General features: G+C 50.4%; 1 protein-coding gene across 5 annotated transcripts; it reads left to right on the top strand.

Annotated features, from left to right (window-relative positions):
• Window positions 1–848: 848 nt before the first annotated feature.
• On the top strand, window positions 849–16,095 carry PLEKHB1 (pleckstrin homology domain containing B1). 5 transcript variants are annotated; one of them, XM_040489282.1, is made up of 8 exons: window positions 849–961; window positions 3,674–3,749; window positions 4,892–5,044; window positions 5,625–5,727; window positions 6,821–6,860; window positions 9,475–9,579; window positions 14,081–14,180; window positions 14,754–16,095. In XM_040489282.1, exons 1-8 carry the CDS (start codon window positions 944–946, stop codon window positions 14,888–14,890), a joined length of 732 nt encoding a protein of 243 aa, XP_040345216.1. In that variant the 5' UTR covers window positions 849–943; the 3' UTR covers window positions 14,891–16,095. The 5 variants fall into 5 exon arrangements, with proteins under 5 accessions (XP_040345216.1, XP_040345218.1, XP_040345217.1 ...); XM_040489283.1 differs by lacking the exon at window positions 849–961 and adding an exon at window positions 2,282–2,430; XM_040489280.1 differs by lacking the exon at window positions 849–961 and adding an exon at window positions 3,517–3,537.
• Window positions 16,096–17,570: the final 1,475 nt, after the last annotated feature.

The following is a 17,570-nucleotide window of genomic DNA, read 5'->3' on the forward strand; positions in this document are numbered from 1 at the left end:
GAGCTGTCTGCCCTGTTCCCCCACTCCTCTATGAAGGACACCAAACAGCCCCTCACAGAGGGGAGCAAGGAGAGTTGGGGAGAGGGGCAGAATCCAGGTCTAGATTTCCTGAGGCCAGCTCCACCCTTTCCTTCCTTCCTTCCGTTCATCCTTCCTTTCTGCTTCTCCTTCCCTTCTCTACCACCTTTCTACCTTCCTTCCCTCTCTTCCTTCCTTCTTCCTGCCTTCCTTTCTTCCTCCACTTCCTTCTCTTCCTTCCCCTCCTTACCGTCTGTATTCCCTCCCTTACTCTCTCCCTTCCTTCCTTGCACTGTGAGGCGGATATTTAATTAGGAGAAGGCGGGGGGGGGGGGGGACGTTTCAGGGTCAGAAAGGCACTGTGGTTTGGTAAAGCTGGTTCCTGGGGATGCACGGAGACGTAGGAGCTCAGCGGCTAATAGGATTGGTCATGGCGAATCCTTCAGCAAGGCGCGCACAGCACGAAGGGGCGAAGCGCCGGGGTGGCTCAAGGTCAGGATTACAGAAATTCAGAAGCGAGAGAAAGCTTAAAGAGCCAGGCTGTGCAGCCAGGACTGGGGTGATGGCACTGTCCAGCCAGGCTGGAGAAAGCAGATTTAGCCACGCCCCGACCGTGGGAGGAGGCCCGGCCCGCCCCTGCTTCGGGAATCTTAGAGATACTAGGCCAAGACCACAACCAAATTACCGATGATTTGTTACCCAATGAACTGAATGAAGGTCAGCAGATGAGATCAGTCCGGGAGGTTTGGGGAGTGACTGGAGAGGGAGGACGATTTTTCTCTAGGATCTGTATGCCTCCTCTTACCTCCCCCTTCCGGCTCTCACTTGGTAGCATCTTCCTGATCCCTTTATCTCTTAAGGCGCTCAGGAAAATGACCCCCTGCAGGAACCTTCTGGGAAATGCTGCCCTGGCCGCCCAGGAACCATGAGTCCTGCAGCCCCGGTAAGGAACAGGTCTCTGGGACAGGAAGAAGGGTCCAGGGCAGGGTGGGTGCCCCTCTCAGATGGGGTTTAGGACCAAGAGCCCTTCAGGCCCTGACATCCCTGTTCTCTGAATGACATCCTGGATCTGCTCTTAGTTGGGGTTTGGTGGGGTTAAGCTATTCAGGAAATGATCCTGGAAGAGGAGCCCAGGTTGTAGATACAGAAACAATATTCTTTCTCCAGTGGGCCTCCTTCAATCATTTTTGACTATGCCCTAGAGAGATCTTTTCTACCCACAAATCAAACCACCTAACTCTCCATCTTGAAACCCCCACCCCCAAAGCTCCAGTCACTATGTCATAATACCCAAGTAAGTCTTGAGCCTGTCATCCCAGGCTTCATGTTATGTCCTTGCAAAACCTGTAGCTTCATCCCTTTCCACTCCCCATGCCCTCCCCACCCCTGCACTGTACTTTCCAAACACACTGAAATACTGCATATTCTTTTGAACTTTCCTTTAAAAAAATTTTTTTTAATGTTTATTCATTTTTGAGAGACAGAGAGAGACAGATAACGAGCTGAGGAGGGGCAGAGAGAGAGGGAGACACAGAATCCAAAGCAGGCTCCAGGCTCTGAGCTGTCAGGAGAACCCGACACAAGGCTTGAACCCATGAACCGTGAGATCATGACCTGAGCTGAAGTTAGATATTTAACTGCCTGGGGCACCCAGCTGCCCTATCTTTTGAACTTTCTGATCAGTGCTCATATGATTCTCTTAGGTCTACCCCCTGGGAAACTACTCATCCCTCAAGAACCCTTTTTAGCCTCCTTGGGAGGCCTTCCTGAACCTCCTGGGCAAAGTCAGACTCTTTTCTCCCATTGTTAAATCATACCCTGTGCTCTACTTGTGTTTCCATTTAGTCTACCCCACCAGACTGGAAGCTGGGGAAGGAAGGAGGGAAGGCCTTGTCAGATGCTCCTTTGTGCCCTCCACTAGCATCCAGAACAGTGCCAGGCACAAACCGAGTATTGAAAAAACGTGACAAGACTAGGAGCCTGGCTTACTTACTTACTACCTTACTTTTTTCTACAGAATGAGTTAATGATTCTTAGGAAATGTAATTCATGATAAATGAGTGCACAGATGTCTTGGCAAAATAAAATTGCAGGTGCATCTCCTCACCTGTGCTCCAGGTCAACACAGGGTTTCCACCCAGGACAGGCCTTGTGCAATCCAGCTCTAGGGCTTCAGACTACAAGTCCCAGAATGCCGCGTGATCGCGCATCTCTCCCCGCCCCATCCCCTCCCAGGAGATGGGGCGGGACCTGGGGGCGGGGCCCAGGGGCAGCCAGGCCCGGGGCGCAGCCCGGGTGTTGAAATGCCCCAGGCTCTCTGGGGCACACAAAGCGCAGGCGCAGCAGGTTGGGTAACAGCAAGCATCAAGTAGCAGCCGTTTTGGCAGCAGCATCCGCCACAGGTGTAGACAGGTGGGTGCATCAAGGGGAGGCTGGAGAGGGAGTTTGCACCTGACCCTCTTTGTCTGACCAGGGTAGGGCTTGGAGAGGGGAGGGAGGGGCAGGAGAAGTAGGGACAAAGCCAGGCCTTCCAGCTCAGGTGTTCCAGCTCTTGCTACGCAGCAACAGGTGTAAGCAGGTGGGGGAGGGGCAGAGCCACCTATTCGCAAGTAAGTCGCCCTCAGGAACAGAGGGAACCTGGATTCCAGTCCAAGCTCCATCACATACACGGACAAGTCGTTTGCTGTCCCTCAGTTTGTCCATCTGTAAAATAGGAGTCAAGATTCTACCCATCCAACAGAGTTACAGTGGGGACAAGGTGACGTGGTATAGTACACGCAGTGGTTTCAGAATTTGGCTGCACATTAGAATCACCTGGGATCTTTAAAAACTATCAATGCTTGCGTCCCAGCCCCAGACCTTCTGATTTAATTGTTATGGGGTATGACCTGGGTATTGAGAGTTTTAAAAGCTCCTACTATTGTAATGGTTAGCAGCTGGGACTGCTGGGTGTGAATGCTGGCTCCTCTGTTTACTAATCGAGGGGATCTGCGTAAGTGGTTGAACTTCTCCAGGACTGTTTTCTGGGAGTAACAAGGATTTTCGTGAAGTTTCAATGAGATAATAGACAAAAGCACTGAGAAGCATATCCAGCATATAATGCTCAGTCAATAATAGAAGCTATTGAACTATTATTTTACACACTTTGTAAACGGCTCAGGTGAGATTCAAATGGGAGGGAAGCTTTTTTTTTTTATCATGAAAGTCCCTCATTCATTGTCATGATTCTAATATTCTGCGCTGCCAGCATTTCAAAATCCCAGGGTTTCCAACATTGTTAACTGTTCCCCACTCCAGCCTCTACTTGCCTCATAGACACAAATCTAGAAACAGAAGCCAGAGAGAAGGGACATGGCAAAGGTTATGGAGCTGAGATTGGAATCCAGGCTCCTGACCCCCACCCCCACACAACGGGTGGCTGCCCTGCTGACCCCACGAGGACAGTGCTCCCATTATCTTTCTAGAGCCGAGAAGGAGAAGGAGACCGAGAAGGAGAAGGAGACCGGCAGGCTTGCCCTTGTTTACTAACACTCCCTTAAACGTTTCCACGTTTCCTCAGTGGCTTCCCCAGGGAGAGCAGGGCTGAGGGCTTCTCTTTGGAGAGCTGCCCCGGAGCTGCTGATGAGGCTTGTGTGTCCTGTGAATCCCCTGACAGGTTCCGCCTGACTCCACCCTGGAAAGTCCTTTTGAAGAAATGGCCCTGGTGAGGGGCGGCTGGCTGTGGAGACAGAGTAAGTAACCTTGGGCCAAATCCTTGTCCATTGTGTACCTTGTCCAGGGACAGGGGTGAAGGAAGTGGCTTGTTAGGTGTGCCGCAGTGAACCCTTCTCCCAAGAAACAAGACCCTTTTCACCCTTTCTCCTTTGTTTATACTCTTTCCTCTCCTTGGAGTGTCCTTCCTATTCCTGACTGCTTGGAAAATGTCCCCTTCTGGGAGAAGCCTTCTCTGACTTTTCCTCTAACCTCCACTCCGCCTCTGCTGTAGCACCAAGCTGGGTTAGAGGCTCCCTACACTGTTCCCAGTGCGTTATGCATACCTCTGTTATAGCATGGATCCCCCTATAATGTAACTGCCTTCATCTATGGGTCTTACCACTCCCCCACTCCATACTGACCCCAGACTGTGAGCTCCTTGAGGGCATGGACTGGGTTTGATGCTCTGCATATCCACAGCACTAGCCCAGGGCTGGCCATGGAACGAGGCTCAGAATAATATGAAAACGCCTCTATGCTTTGGGATCTGTAAAGCCTTAAGAAGCTTCTTTATGACTTTGCCTTTTCTGTTAAGATTTGCAGTCGTAAAATGTCCAAAGGTAGGGCTCAGGCTTCCAGACCCACCTCTGACCAGAATCATGATCTGAAGAAGAGCTCTCCTGGGTTAGGAGTTCTCCAACACCCCATGACCCATTCTCAGTTCATTCAATTCAGCAAACACTGAACCCAGGTCCTGCTGGGTGCCAAGTCCAGGGTGGGGAGCTGTGGACACCCCAGTCTGGTAGAAGAGGCTGACACTACAGAAACAACTGTCACACAAGTGCAAGATAAGGGATTAGATGGAGGCTCAGGGTAGGAAGAGGCCTTTGCCCTTGAAACTTGGGGCTTGGCCTTGGAAGCCCCCAAGGAAGAAATCTGGTCATTCATTTACCATTCAACACATTTATGGAGCCTCTGCTATGTGTTAGGCACAATGGGAGGCACTGGGTGAGCAAGGCAGAAAGAGGCTCTGCCATCATTTCAGGGGGTAGATAGACAAGAAAGGCATGTTATAACACTGGGGGCTGTGGGTGAGGGGATTCTGGGAGCCCGTCCAGTGCTTCTGCCCCCTAGCAGGCTCTGAAATCAGCCTGCCTAGCAAATGTGAACTATTGCACAGGCTCCATCCTCCGCCGCTGGAAGCGAAACTGGTTTGCCTTGTGGCTGGATGGGACCCTGGGCTACTACCATGATGAGACTGCACAGGACGAGGAGGATCGTGTGCTCATCCAGTTCAATGTCCGCAGCATAAAGATCGGCCAAGAGTGCCACGGTGAGAAGCCCTTTTCCCTCTGGCACTGTGACTATGTCCATGGCCCTCCCATTGTGTCTGTCTGATAACATCTGCATGAGGCTCTTGCCAGCTTCAGAGGGCTTCCATAGACATTGCTTCTGGGTCTCTCAACTCCAACTCATGTGGGTTTGAATTAAGATAGCGGTTCCTTATTGAGTTCCTACCCTGTGCTGGGCCTGGGTCCTATGCTGGGGTCACAGAGGCAAGTCAGACAAGGTTCCTGCCCTCTGGGTGCTAGAAACTGGATAAAGATGAAAAGAGATAAGGAGGATCAGGGAGGTTAAGTGACTGGCCCAGAGTCACAGAGCAAATCTCCTCAACCAGGGCTCAGGCCCCAGTCATAACAGGGTAACTGATAGATGTCTAACTATGGCAATAGGCAACGTGGAAAGGTTGAAAGGCTCTGAAGAGTAAAGCAGAATCCCAGAGAAAGTGTGTGAGATCAGAGGAGGTTGGCAATGGCCAATAAACAGGACCCAGAAGTCTGTCCCTATTCTTGTTTCTGGTTTACTGGGGCCTGTGCCCTGTGGAAACCCCATATGTGTGTGTCTGTCTCTAGATGTGCAGCCTCCAGAGGGCCGGAGCCGAGACGGCCTGCTGATTGTGAACCTCCGGGAGGGCTCCCGCCTGTATCTGTGTGCAGAGACCAAGGACGATGCCGTGTAAGTCCTCTCAGGAGAGGATAGGGAGAGATCTTGGGGAACGTAACCAGATGCCTCCTCCTCACTGGGCCTTCTGATTCCCAAAGTGTAGGAAGAGGGGACAAAGATCAGTCAACAGGGAAGAGGTTGGGCAGAGTGGATTTGAATGGCTCGTGGTGATTGGTGTGGTACCCAGAAAAGTCCTCACATCACCCTGTGATGGAACCCGGGACTATGGAGGGAGGACTGGGCACACCGGCCTCAGGTGTGTGGTCCTTGATCATACAGGGTCGTGTATTTAGCAGGCTCTGAGATGAGTGCTCACTTGGGGGTGATATGGAACAGACAGCCCTGTGGCATCCGTAAAGGACCTCCCTTCCCACTGCCTCCTGAGGAGATGCCTTAGTGGGTGGCCTTTGATCTGAGGTGGAGACCCTGCCCCGCCTCACAGAGGCAGCCCACTGTGTTGCAGAGACATGCCAGTGTCCGATGCAGATCCACACTGTGAGGCCGGGTGTGTCTGCTTACTCACATTCTTTCCCTTCCTACCCTCGGGCCGTGGAGTCAGTAGGCCTTTGCATTGTAGGAGAGTGAAAGAGATGGGGCGTGTGGGAGTGGGGGAAGCTGAGCTCTGGCCCGACAAAGCACAGAGCCGCCTTGTCCACCCTAGCCAGGTGCCATGGCAACCAACAAAGGCCTGATTGTCCTGTGTCCACTCGGCCCTCACAGGGCTCTGGGGTCAGAGCGTTGGGGAACTGTGTGTGTGTAGGTTTGGGGTGTGGAGGTGAGCTGCAGCTAGAGAACCAGCCCAAGCATGCCAGAATCCGAAGGCCCCGAAGAGACCACCCAAGCCCAGCTGTCTTGTGTCTAGACGGGGAAGCTGGAAGAGGGGAAGACTGTGGACTAAGAATGAATTAGGAGCCTCCAGCTCAAATGAGGGCTCTGTCTGTGTGACTGGGGTGGGAGAGGGGTTTTGTCTACCCAAGGGGGTCAAGGGGACCTCCCCCCTTTACAGGAGACTGGGGCTGAGGCTGTGTTGAGGACGAAAGTCTTAACAGCTAGGGGCCCAATCTCCCAAACTCCCTCCTCAAGGTCTGATGGGTTTGCTTTGCAGAGCGTGGAAGACGGCGTTACTGGAGGCGAATTCTACCCCGGTGAGCCCCCCATTCCCTCCTTTTCCCCTCCCCACCCCTTCCTGCCATGGAATCATGGGTGACTCAGACTCGGTCTCCATCTGCCAGGAATTCTCAATTCCCATATATGTGGGTGAATAGGCTTGTGTGGACTCAGAGACTGTGAGTCCAAGTGTAAAAGGACAGGAGACAGACAACTGGTGCTTGGAGGAGAGAGAGAGACTGTAGGGGGTGGCATGTAAGCTGGGGCAAAGAAACTATCTTTTATTGAGCAACTATTATGTGCTAGGTGTGACACAGGTGTAGTTCCACCTACTCCTGACAACAGTCCTGTGAGGCTTGGATTATTATTACCTCTCTGCAAAGAATAAGATTGAGCTTCATTCATCCACACAACAAGTATTTACTGAGTTCCTACTATATTCAGGCACTCTGACAAAGGGCAGGGATCAGAGGTGAACTAAGTAAAGAGATGTTGGCCCTGTTCTCCTGGATTCAATCTAGTGGGCAGCCGGGTGTGAGGAAGCAACTAATCACACAGTTAATGATTCTGTTGCAACGGTGGTAACTGCTTTGACAGAGATGTGCACCGTGCATTCAATGTGTGACCACCTTGGTGGCCTGGTCCAGATGGGAGTTCAGACAAGGCTAAAGGTGAGACCCTGAAGGATAAACAGAAATTGACTGTGTAGAAGGGGTGGGGTGGGGTAAAGGGAACAGCTTTCCAGGCAGAGGAACTGCATGTGCAAAGGCCCTGAGAAAGGGTAAGACTTCAGTAAGTTTAAGAACAGAATGAAGGCTGGGGCAGCTGGAGCTTAGTTAGGGAGAGCAAGGGAGAAGGAGGGTTGGCAGGGCCAGGCACTATGGGATGTGTTAAGATGTTGGTTTCTGCTAAGAACACCAGGAAGTCATTGAAAGCTTTTAAGCAGTGGGATGATATGAACAGATCAGACCAGATTTGTGTTTTAAAAATATAGTCTGGCTGGTAGGTAGGGAATGGCCTGTAGAGGGTAAGAGTGGATGCCAGGAGACCAGTTAGAAGGCTGGGACAGAGTCCTACTGACTGGCTGGAGGTCTGGTCTAAGGCCTTGCTAATGAGGATAAGACATATTTAGGAGGTAGAGTCAACAGAGCCTAGTGATTGATGGAGGTGTGGGTTTGAGGAGCTGCCCTAGGCCCCCAGCTCAATGATAGCCCAGCTTGGCCTTGACCCCATCTGCCTGACTCCACATTGTGTGCTTGCTCCTTCTATGTGTGGTGCAGTGGAGCCCAATCTCACCTAGAGAGACTCTGCTGGAAAGTAGCAGAGAAGACTGGATTGCATTTAGAACCCTTCTTAGACATGCACCTGCTGAGGTCTGAGCATTGTGCTCAGTACCTGCCATCAGTTATATCATTTAATCTTCCAACAGCTCCGGTAGGGCTGTACTTTTAGTTCCATTTTACAGATAGGGAAGGTGAGGTTCAGAGAGGAAGTGACTTGTCCAAAGCCTCATAGTCTTAAGTCAGCAGAAGAGCCTGTATTGGAGCCTAGGTCAGTGAGATTTGGAGGGAAGGGCATTACTGGTAGAAAGAACTGCATGAGCAGAGGTGAGGGGTGAGATGTGCATGTGTGTGTATGTGTGTGTAAGTGCCAGGAGTCTGTCCTGGCTGGACGATAATACATGGAGGGAAAGAAATGGGGGAAATGACCTCTGAGGAGCATTGTGGGGAATGACAAAGGGCATTAAGAAGGGGGGACTTGGCCAGACTTTGGGGAGCAGATTCAGGCTTCTCGGTGGAAACTGGATTAGAAAAAGCTGGAAGTGAGGAGGCTGGAGCAGTGGTCTACAAGGCGGAGACACCCCTGTTGGCTAACCTGGCTCTGAGCTCCAAATTCCCCATATGCAGAGCAAAGGAGTCCCACCCAAAAGAGGCAGAAGGAGGTGAGGGCTGACCGTTCTGTTCTGCACTCTGTGACTCTATGAAGCTGCCTTGTTCCTCCTCTGCCTGTGCACCTTCCTGCTGCTCTGCTTACCAGTCTCTGCTCTGACCCTCTACTCCCCCTCCCACTGTCCACCGTCACACACACCTGTCTGATCCCAGGGCTTGGTTGAGTGGAATGTGTTTGTGCCTCAGTCTTTGTACCAGTGTCTGCTTGTCTCTGAGTGTTCACGCCTGTGTCCGTGACTTCTCTCTGTTCTGTGCCTATGTAGGAGTGACCTGCGCTTTGTCCCTCCATGTCCTGCAGATTTATACCCCACTCTGGACAGAGGCTCTTCCAGGGAATATAGGGCCAGGGTCACAGCCAAGGACAAGGCTGGGAGGCCAGTGAAGGGGAGGACAGGTAGGTGGGAGGGCGGATCAGAGTTGTTCTGTTCTTTCTGGAGACTGAGAGCCTCAGCAGCCTAAAACCGGTGAAGGTGGGCTAATTATGGAGGGACACTACTGATACTCTCCTGGGTAACTTTGGCAAAGTGTCCCCCTCTGAGCCTCCCTCCATTACCATGGGCTGAGGAGGAAGAGGACCACTCTTTCCACTGCCCAGCTGGCAGAGGGCTCAGGTTGGGCCTGTTAAAAACTGAGTTTCTCCAGATGTAGAGGACCACTGACACCTCCCTCCCTCCCCCTTCTTGGGTTTCTGTGGCTTGAGCAGGCCCCAACCGGAGCCACCGTCCCTCCCAGGAGCCGCCGGGTTTGCCCCAAGGTCAGGTGTGTGACCCGCTCGTGGAGCCCCTGTAAGGTTGAGAGGCGGATCTGGGTAAGTGCTGGCTCAGCCCTCCCTGCCTCCATTCTGGCCACAAAGATGTGCCTCCAAAACTGGGCCCAGTCACATCCCTTCTCTGCTCACAAACATTACATGGCTACCTATCACTCACAGAACACCAACCACAGTCCCATTCTCAAGGATCCAGCCTGAGATCTCAAGGATCTCATGTCCCATTCTCTCAGGATCCAGCCTGAGCCAATCTCACCTACCACATCCCCTCATCCCCTGTGCTGTAGCTGCTCCTCCAGCTTCCCAGCTGCACCAGACCTCTTGCCTCTTCCCAGGCTTTGCAGATGCTGTTCTCTGCCGTGAAGACTCTTAGTTTCCTTATTCCTCTGACAAACTGATGCTTAGCCTCTAAGAGCCACTTCAAAGGCTACCACCTCCTCAGGGAGGACTTCCCAGACTTCCAGGTATTGTCACTCCCTTCACAGCCTGCTGCACTAATGCTTAGTATCATCTTATTAGGCCTCTTTCAAGTCCCTTTATTTCGGTCTCTATTCTCCCATGAGACCTGGGACTTCCTCCAAGGCGAAGACTGGGTCTGATCAGCTCTGCCTCTATGGAGCCTGGCTCAGTGCTGAGTATACAGCAGGTGCTCAATGAGTACTCAGTGATAGGGACAGTCTGTTTTGACCCTCCTTCTTCCCGGTGCATGGAGCTGGGGCACAGGTGGGCCTGAGGCAGTGTTCACCGAATGAGCAAATGAGTGAATGACTAAAGGGAGGAAGGAGGAGTGAAAAACCTCTGTTAATGGCATCACTGTCACATATCATAATTTAGTCCACATCTGTCTCCCTTCCTCCTACCCCAGAATTTCTGGAAAGCACGATTGGGGGATGAATCCTATCTCTGTCCCCAGTGCTCAGCAGGGCATGGGGTGGGTACAGTGGGGGCCTATCTTCGAGTGCTGGTGGTCTTATAGTCAACTGTGAACTCCTTTTCTAGTACAGTGGTGTTTGATGTGGCTGTGAGTTAGAATCACTTCAGGACTTAAAAAAAAAAAAAAAATCTAAACGTTCATATCCTACCTCTGGATGCTCTAATTTTGTAGGTCTGGAGTAGGGCCTTGGAAATCTGTGGTTTAAAAAAGTTATTCAGGTAATTCTGATGTGCAGAACCACTGAACCCAGAAGGCTAGGTCTACCTAGGTCCAGGTGCATAGACGTGGCTCAGTTGGATTCTCACTGTGCCTTGGGAGTGGGCATTGTAGGAAAGACATTGTAGGAAAGACTATCCCTATTAACAGATGTAAAAACTGAAGCTCTGAGAGGCTACATAACTTGACCGGGACACTTGATTCTTCAGTGGCAGGACTAGGATTCCCATCCCAGCATTCTGAGACATCCCCCCTACCCAAATGAGGATGCAAGTTTGTTTAAAGATTTTTTTTTTAAATGTTTATTTGAGAGAGAGAGAGAGAGAGAGAGAGAGAGAGAGTAAACACAAGCGGGGGAGGGGCAGAAGGAGAGGGAGACACAGAATCCAAAGCAGACTCCAGGCTCTGAGCTGTCAGCACAGACCCAGATGCGGGGTTCAAACACACAAACAGTGGGATCATGACCTGAGCCGAAGCCAGACGCTTAACCGACTGAGCCGCCCAGGCACCCCAAAGATGTAAGTTTGTTTAAAGTGGGGATGCCTAAAAATGGGGTTTAAAAAGCTGTAAACCTTATAACAACAGCTTTTCTGAGGGAAGGGAACTTATTTGTATGTGGCCTCCTGATTGGCTGACCCTGCACTTGCAAAAGGGGCTGGGCTTGCAGAAAGGGAGAGGATCAGGATCAAGCCCTTAGGTTCTGTCCCTAAGGTCCCTGGAGGAAAACCTGCCTCGTTGCCAGGTGACCCATATGAGTTTACCTCTGGGCCTCCCAGACCTAGAGGGTAGAAACAGGTGCCGCCAAGGGGCATGAGTTGGTGTTTTCCATTCTCTCTGAGGCCAGATGAGGCCACAGGCTCACTGTGCAGCTGCCGTGCAGATACAGGCTCTAGATCCTAAAGTCTCTACAAATAAAAATGGGGATCTGAGTGCTTGGATCTCTCTAGACCCTTCCAGGCATGGAGCTTAGATCCTGGCTACCCACCACCAGAAAGCTCTATTGGATCACTTTTAGGGGAAGAGCACAGTGAGGGAAGTCACTTGAGACTGAGCATTGTTTGAGCCTACTGTGTTACCCTGGAACTGGTCATTGTCCCTAAATTGAGGCTGGACTTAGAGCTGGGTGACCTTAGTTCAGTCTGGCTCTATATTTGTCTCACTTGAGATAAATTCAGTACATTAGGCAGCTATCATGTTCCAATGAGGCCTAATTAGACCCCCTTGTGGGTCTCAAGTCTGATGGGAGAGACACACACTCAAAGGGATACAAACAATGACACTGCAGAGTGACTGGTGCTGTGATAAGGAGAGTCTAAGGGCTAAGTCTGTTCTCCCAACAGAACAGGGAGGTTCAGGGAAAGTAATACTTGGGTTCAGTCTGAAAGATAAGTTAGGTAATTGAATGAAAAAAGGGAAGAAAGGCATCCTCATCAAAGAGAAATGGCATGGAGGGGTGCCTGGGTGGCTCAGGAGGTTCAGGGCCAGGCTTTGGCTCAGGTTTTGATCTCGTGGTTTGTGAGTTCAAGCCCCGTGTCAGGTTCTGTGCTGACAGCTCAGAGCCTGGAGCCTGCTCTGGATTCTGTCTCCCTCTTTCTCTGCCCCTCCCCTGCTTGTGCTCTGCCTCCCTCTCTCAAAAATAAATAAACATTAAAAAAAAAAAAAAAAGAAATGGCATGGAGATTTGAAATCACAGGTATGTATTTAGAGAAACCCTCTTTACAACCAAATTTCTTGAAAGGGATGTCATGACATGTTGATTCCATCCCTTATTTCTCAACCATTCTTCAACTCTCCATAGTCTGGATTCTCCCCCCCAACCACTCCTCTGAAAAATGTTTTTTCAAGGTCATCCACAACTTCCAAGTTGCCAAATCAATGGCTTATTATTCTCTTGGCACTGGCCAAAAGGATGGACAGAAGAGCATAGTTAGAAGATAAAATCATGAGACTTGGTGGCTGGTGTGATATGGAAGACAAGCGTGTGAAGATGAGAGTGCCAACCTGATGCCTTGGTTTGAGTACATGGTAGTGGCATTTAGAGAAAAGCATTTGTGGAAGAGCAGGTTCAGGAGATAGAAAGGTGATGAAATCCCTTCGAGATAGGTGGAGTTTAAGACACCTGACTTTTAAGAGGAGTTGGACCATTCAGGGGCGACACCTAGTTTGAGAGAGATATAGAGTAGAAGGGGGCTAAGAAGAAGGAGCCAGGAGACTAGGGGATCTTGCTCCCTCTCTCCCTCATGATCTACTCCCTCATGGGTAAAATGAGGGGCATGGATTAGGAGTTTCTATTTAATTCAGCGTATATTTATTGGTTCTTGCTATTCACTAGATCCCGTATGTAACAGAAATTAATCAGAGTCCATGTCTATAAGTAGCTCACATTTGGGGTACAGGCAGGAAAGTCCAGGAGGAAAGATAGTCCATAGAGAACTTAGGAAGAAAGAATTCTTTCTGAAACCAAAAGGGCTTCCTGGAGTGGATGATTTCTGAGTTAGGCTTTGAGGGGTTGATTCTAATGGGAGACTGCTTTCCTCCCTCAGAGAGAGAAAAATGACCATTCTTCTCTGAGCCTCCCACCCCCAGTTCTGTGGTAATGTGGAGATAATAATGCCTGCAGTAAGGATTAGAGGAAGTAATACATATGAACACCTCCCTCAGAACCTGGTACATGGTGGATGCTTGATAATACTTTAGTTACTTTCCACCCATCCCCTCCTTTCTTTTCCTTCCTCCCCAGCCTGCTTTTACTTCTGGGCCTGGGGGCTGGCCAGATGCCCTACCCAGTGACTAGGAGAGTAGAAAAATCCATTGGCTTTCTCCAAATGGGACCATTGGAGAGCAGCTAGCAAATATTAGATTACATAGGGAAGTTGGGAGCCATGGGGAATTTAAAAATCTATATATTTTTAATGTTTATGTGGAGAGAGCACATGAGCAGGGGAGGGGCAGAGACAGAGAGAGAGAGAGAGAGAGAGAGACAGAGAGAGAGAGAATCCCAGGCTGACAGCACAGATCCTGACTCGGGCTCGGGGCTCAAGCTCACAAATTATGAGATCATGACCTGTATGGAAATCAAGGGTCCCACACTTAAACAACTGTGCCACCAAGGTGCCCCACTGTGGAGGATTTTTGACCAGGGGAGTGATAGGTAGGAGGGTAGGGTGAGAAAATGGGATCTGGATGTAGGGGCTACAGTTTTAGAGGACAAGGACCATGGACCATGTGGGCAGGCAGGGTCTTTCTCCAGGAGCTTGCTGGTTCCTGGGGATCCATTTCTAACCTTGAATAAGTGGTTTTGTAGGCCCAGAAGAACCTAAGCAGGGTGTGGCGGGTAGGGGCCCAAACCTGGGCCAGGGAGTTTCTGGGCAGTAACCCAGTGGGGCTCCCCAGGTGCGTGTCTACAGCCCGTACCAGGACTACTATGAGGTGGTAACTCCCAATGCTCATGAAGCCACATACGTACGCAGCTACTACGGACCGCCCTATGCAGGTAAGTCTCCAGCCTGGCCCGCCCCCTGCCCAGATCCAGCCCCAGGCCCCTGCAGCTGGGACAGAAACCACTCTTGTGGGGACCACGGATTTTTCCAGGCGGTACCCACCACTGGGCCCTCCCCATCCCGAAACTCGGAATATCTCTTGAACCAGTGTACCTCCACACTCCAGAACTGACCTCACTTCTCTAGGCTGTCTGACCAGCAATACCCGTTTCTGAGCTGCTGGCGACCCCTGGTGGCTAACGCGGGAGCGGCCGCCTCCTTCAGCCCCAGGGGCTGGCGGTTGGGAACGCCCATCCTCTGGTGTGGCCTGGAGGTTCTTAGAGATACTGGGTTTCCTCGCTGTTCCACTCTAGCCCCATGGTCCCAGCAGATACAAGGCCAGTAAGCCCTGGAGAAGGAGTACAAGTCCTTTCCGCATCAAGGCCTCAGTTTCTCCGATTGAGGTGCAGAAGAGTGGGCTCAGCTCTTTACCCTGGGTTGGGCATGAGTCTAGTGGGAGGAGAGGAGTGAAGATCTCTCTTCTCCCTACTCTGAAGTCCCCGTCCCTCACCGCTCTCTCTCCACAGGACCCGGCGTGACGCACGTAGTAGTGCGGGAGGATCCCTGCTACAGTGCAGGCGCTCCGCTGGCCATGGGCATGCTCGCGGGGGCCGCCACAGGTGCCGCGCTCGGCTCGCTCATGTGGTCTCCCTGTTGGTTCTGAGCCCTGGGACTGGGAGTGTGGACCCTGCGCCTAGAGCAACAGACCCCTTTTCCTCCTTGACCCCACCCTCCACGACTTAAGTCCTGCTGTACTTCGGCTCCTCCTTCTCCACTAGTCCCCCTGGACTTGGATCATCCATATCCCACTCCCCCACTCTCACCCCTTGCGTTGCTAGAAGCTATCATCCCAGGCACAAACATAGCTCAAAATCCTTGTATCTATTGCCAGACACCCCAGACTTTTGTTATAGACACATATAGACATGGTTCCCTCCAATACACCAGGACACAGAAAACGACTCATGTGACTTAAAGTTCCCAGGTACTGGAGACCGAGGAGTCAGGTTTTTTCCTCCAGCACCTCCATGGTTGCTGGGAAAAACAGAAGTAAACAAACACTTGACAGGACAGAGTTATCAATCCTTTGGCACATGAGGGTAAAGAACAGAAGGTAGGCTAGGAGTAGGGTTGTTGCAAGAGTGCAGAGCAATGATTATCATGGACATGTCCAAGGAATTAAAAGTTCATTTAGGTTGGGGTGGGGACTGGGATAAGATCATGATGGCCCTCCAGGCTAAAGAGCTTGCTGGGTAAAGGGGAGATGTGAGCTTTTTGGAGGGAAGTTTCATGATTGCGCCTATAATGAATATATTGCCTGTTAATACTGACACATACTGAAATCCAAAACACTCTCTGAGGTTAGCCCCATCCTTCCCACTATCAGCTTCCAGGGTCCCCTGTTCCTTCAGTGCTCAGAAAACACTTGTTCCCCATGTTAGGGGTGCCTGGGGCAGCAATTGAGTTGAACCTGGGGTCCCCTTGCTGGGGGGCAGATAAGCTCTGTTCAGGACCTCCAGCCCTAGGATGGTGCTTCCATCAGGAAATGAATTCCTGGTCCCCAGGAACTTGGCCCTCTGTCCATAACTGTGGCTGTCACCATCTTAGGCTTTGTCTCTTCCTTCACTCTGGGGGAGATGGCAGTGTTCACCTCTAGGGCCTGATCCAGTGGGAAGCCCCATGTGTGCCTCCCTGTAAGTGGCCCAGCAATCTCTCCATTTGGCTCCTTTACAATTTCCTCTCCCACCCTGTCCTAACAGAAGTGCTAACATTCCTACCCAGTAGCCAGAGTAGCCTGCTAAAGTTCCCTTGTAGGTATGGGCCCTAGTGGCCCTGCTGCAGAGACTAATAAAGATATGGTTGGCTCTAGCCCTGGCTCTGGCTCTTTTGTCCACCTCCCCCTCCCCGCCACGGTACTTGTCTCCCTGGGACTCAGCACCTACTTGTGCCTTCTTTGGTATAGTAAGAAGAGTGTGTGGATTCTGAGGGCAAGTAGAACTGGAGACAGCATCTTAGCTGAGCAATTTGGGGCAATTCACTTAACCTGTCTGGATCTTGGTTTTCCCATCCATAAGGTGGTAGGTTGAAGTTGGCCATGCCTGAGGGCTCATAAGGAGAGGCTGCCTCAGCATGAAAAGATGGTCAACATTGTTCCTCATCAGGGAAATACAAATCAAAACCACACTCAGATACCACCTCACACCAGTCAGAGTGGCTAAAATGAACAAATCAGGAGACTGTAGATGCTGGCGAGGATGTGGAGAAACGGGACCCTCTTGCACTGTTGGTGGGAATGCAAACTGGTGCAGCCACTCTGGAAAACAGTGTGGAGGTTCCTCAAAAAATTAAAAATAGATCTACCCTATGACCCAGCAATAGCACTGCTAGGAATTTACCCAAGGGATACAGGAGTGCTGATGCACAGGGGCACTTGTACCCCAATGTTTATAGCAGCACTCTCAACAATAGCCAAATTATGGAAAGAGCCTAAATGTCCATCAACTGATGAATGGATAAAGAAATTGTGGTTTATATACACAATGGAGTACTACAGCAATGAGAAAGAACGAAATATGGCCCTTTGTAGCAACGTGGATGGAACTGGAGAGTGTGATGCTAAGTGAAATAAGCCATACAGAGAAAGACAGATACCATATGGTTTCACTCTTATGTGGATCCTGAGAAACTTAACAGGAACCCATGGGGGAGGGGAAGGAAAAAAAACAAAAAAAAAGAGGTTAGAGTGGGAGAGAGCCAAAGCATAAGAGACTGTTAAAAACTGAGAACAAACTGAGGGTTGATGGGGGGTGGGAGGGAGGGGAGGGTGGGTGATGGGTATTGAGGAGGGCACCTTTTGGGATGAGCACTGGGTGTTGTATGGAAACCAATTTGACAATAAATTTCATATAAATAAATAAATAAATAAATAAATAAAAGAAATTGTGGTTTATATACACAATGGAATACTACATGGCAATGAGAAAGAATGAAGTATGGCCTTTTGTAGCAACGTGAATGGAACTGGAGTGTTATGCTAAGTGAAATAAGTCATACAGAGAAAGACAGATACCATATGTTTTCACTGTTATGTGGATCCTAGGAAACTTAACAGAAGACCATGAGGGAGGGGAAGGAAAAAAAAAAAAAAAAAAAGGTTAGAGAGGGAGGGAGCCAAAACATAAGAGACTCTTAAAAACTGAGAATAAACTGAGGGTTGATGGGGGGTGGGTGATGTGTATTGAGGAGGGCACCTGTTGGGATGAGCACTGGGTGTTGTATAGAAACCAATTTGACAATAAATTTCATATTTAAAAAAAATTTAAAAAATAACTATAAAAAAAAAA

Source organism: Herpailurus yagouaroundi, unplaced genomic scaffold, assembly GCF_014898765.1.
Source record: "Herpailurus yagouaroundi ecotype Mexico unplaced genomic scaffold, PumYag 180, whole genome shotgun sequence".
NCBI classification, from domain to species: domain Eukaryota; kingdom Metazoa; phylum Chordata; class Mammalia; order Carnivora; family Felidae; genus Herpailurus; species Herpailurus yagouaroundi.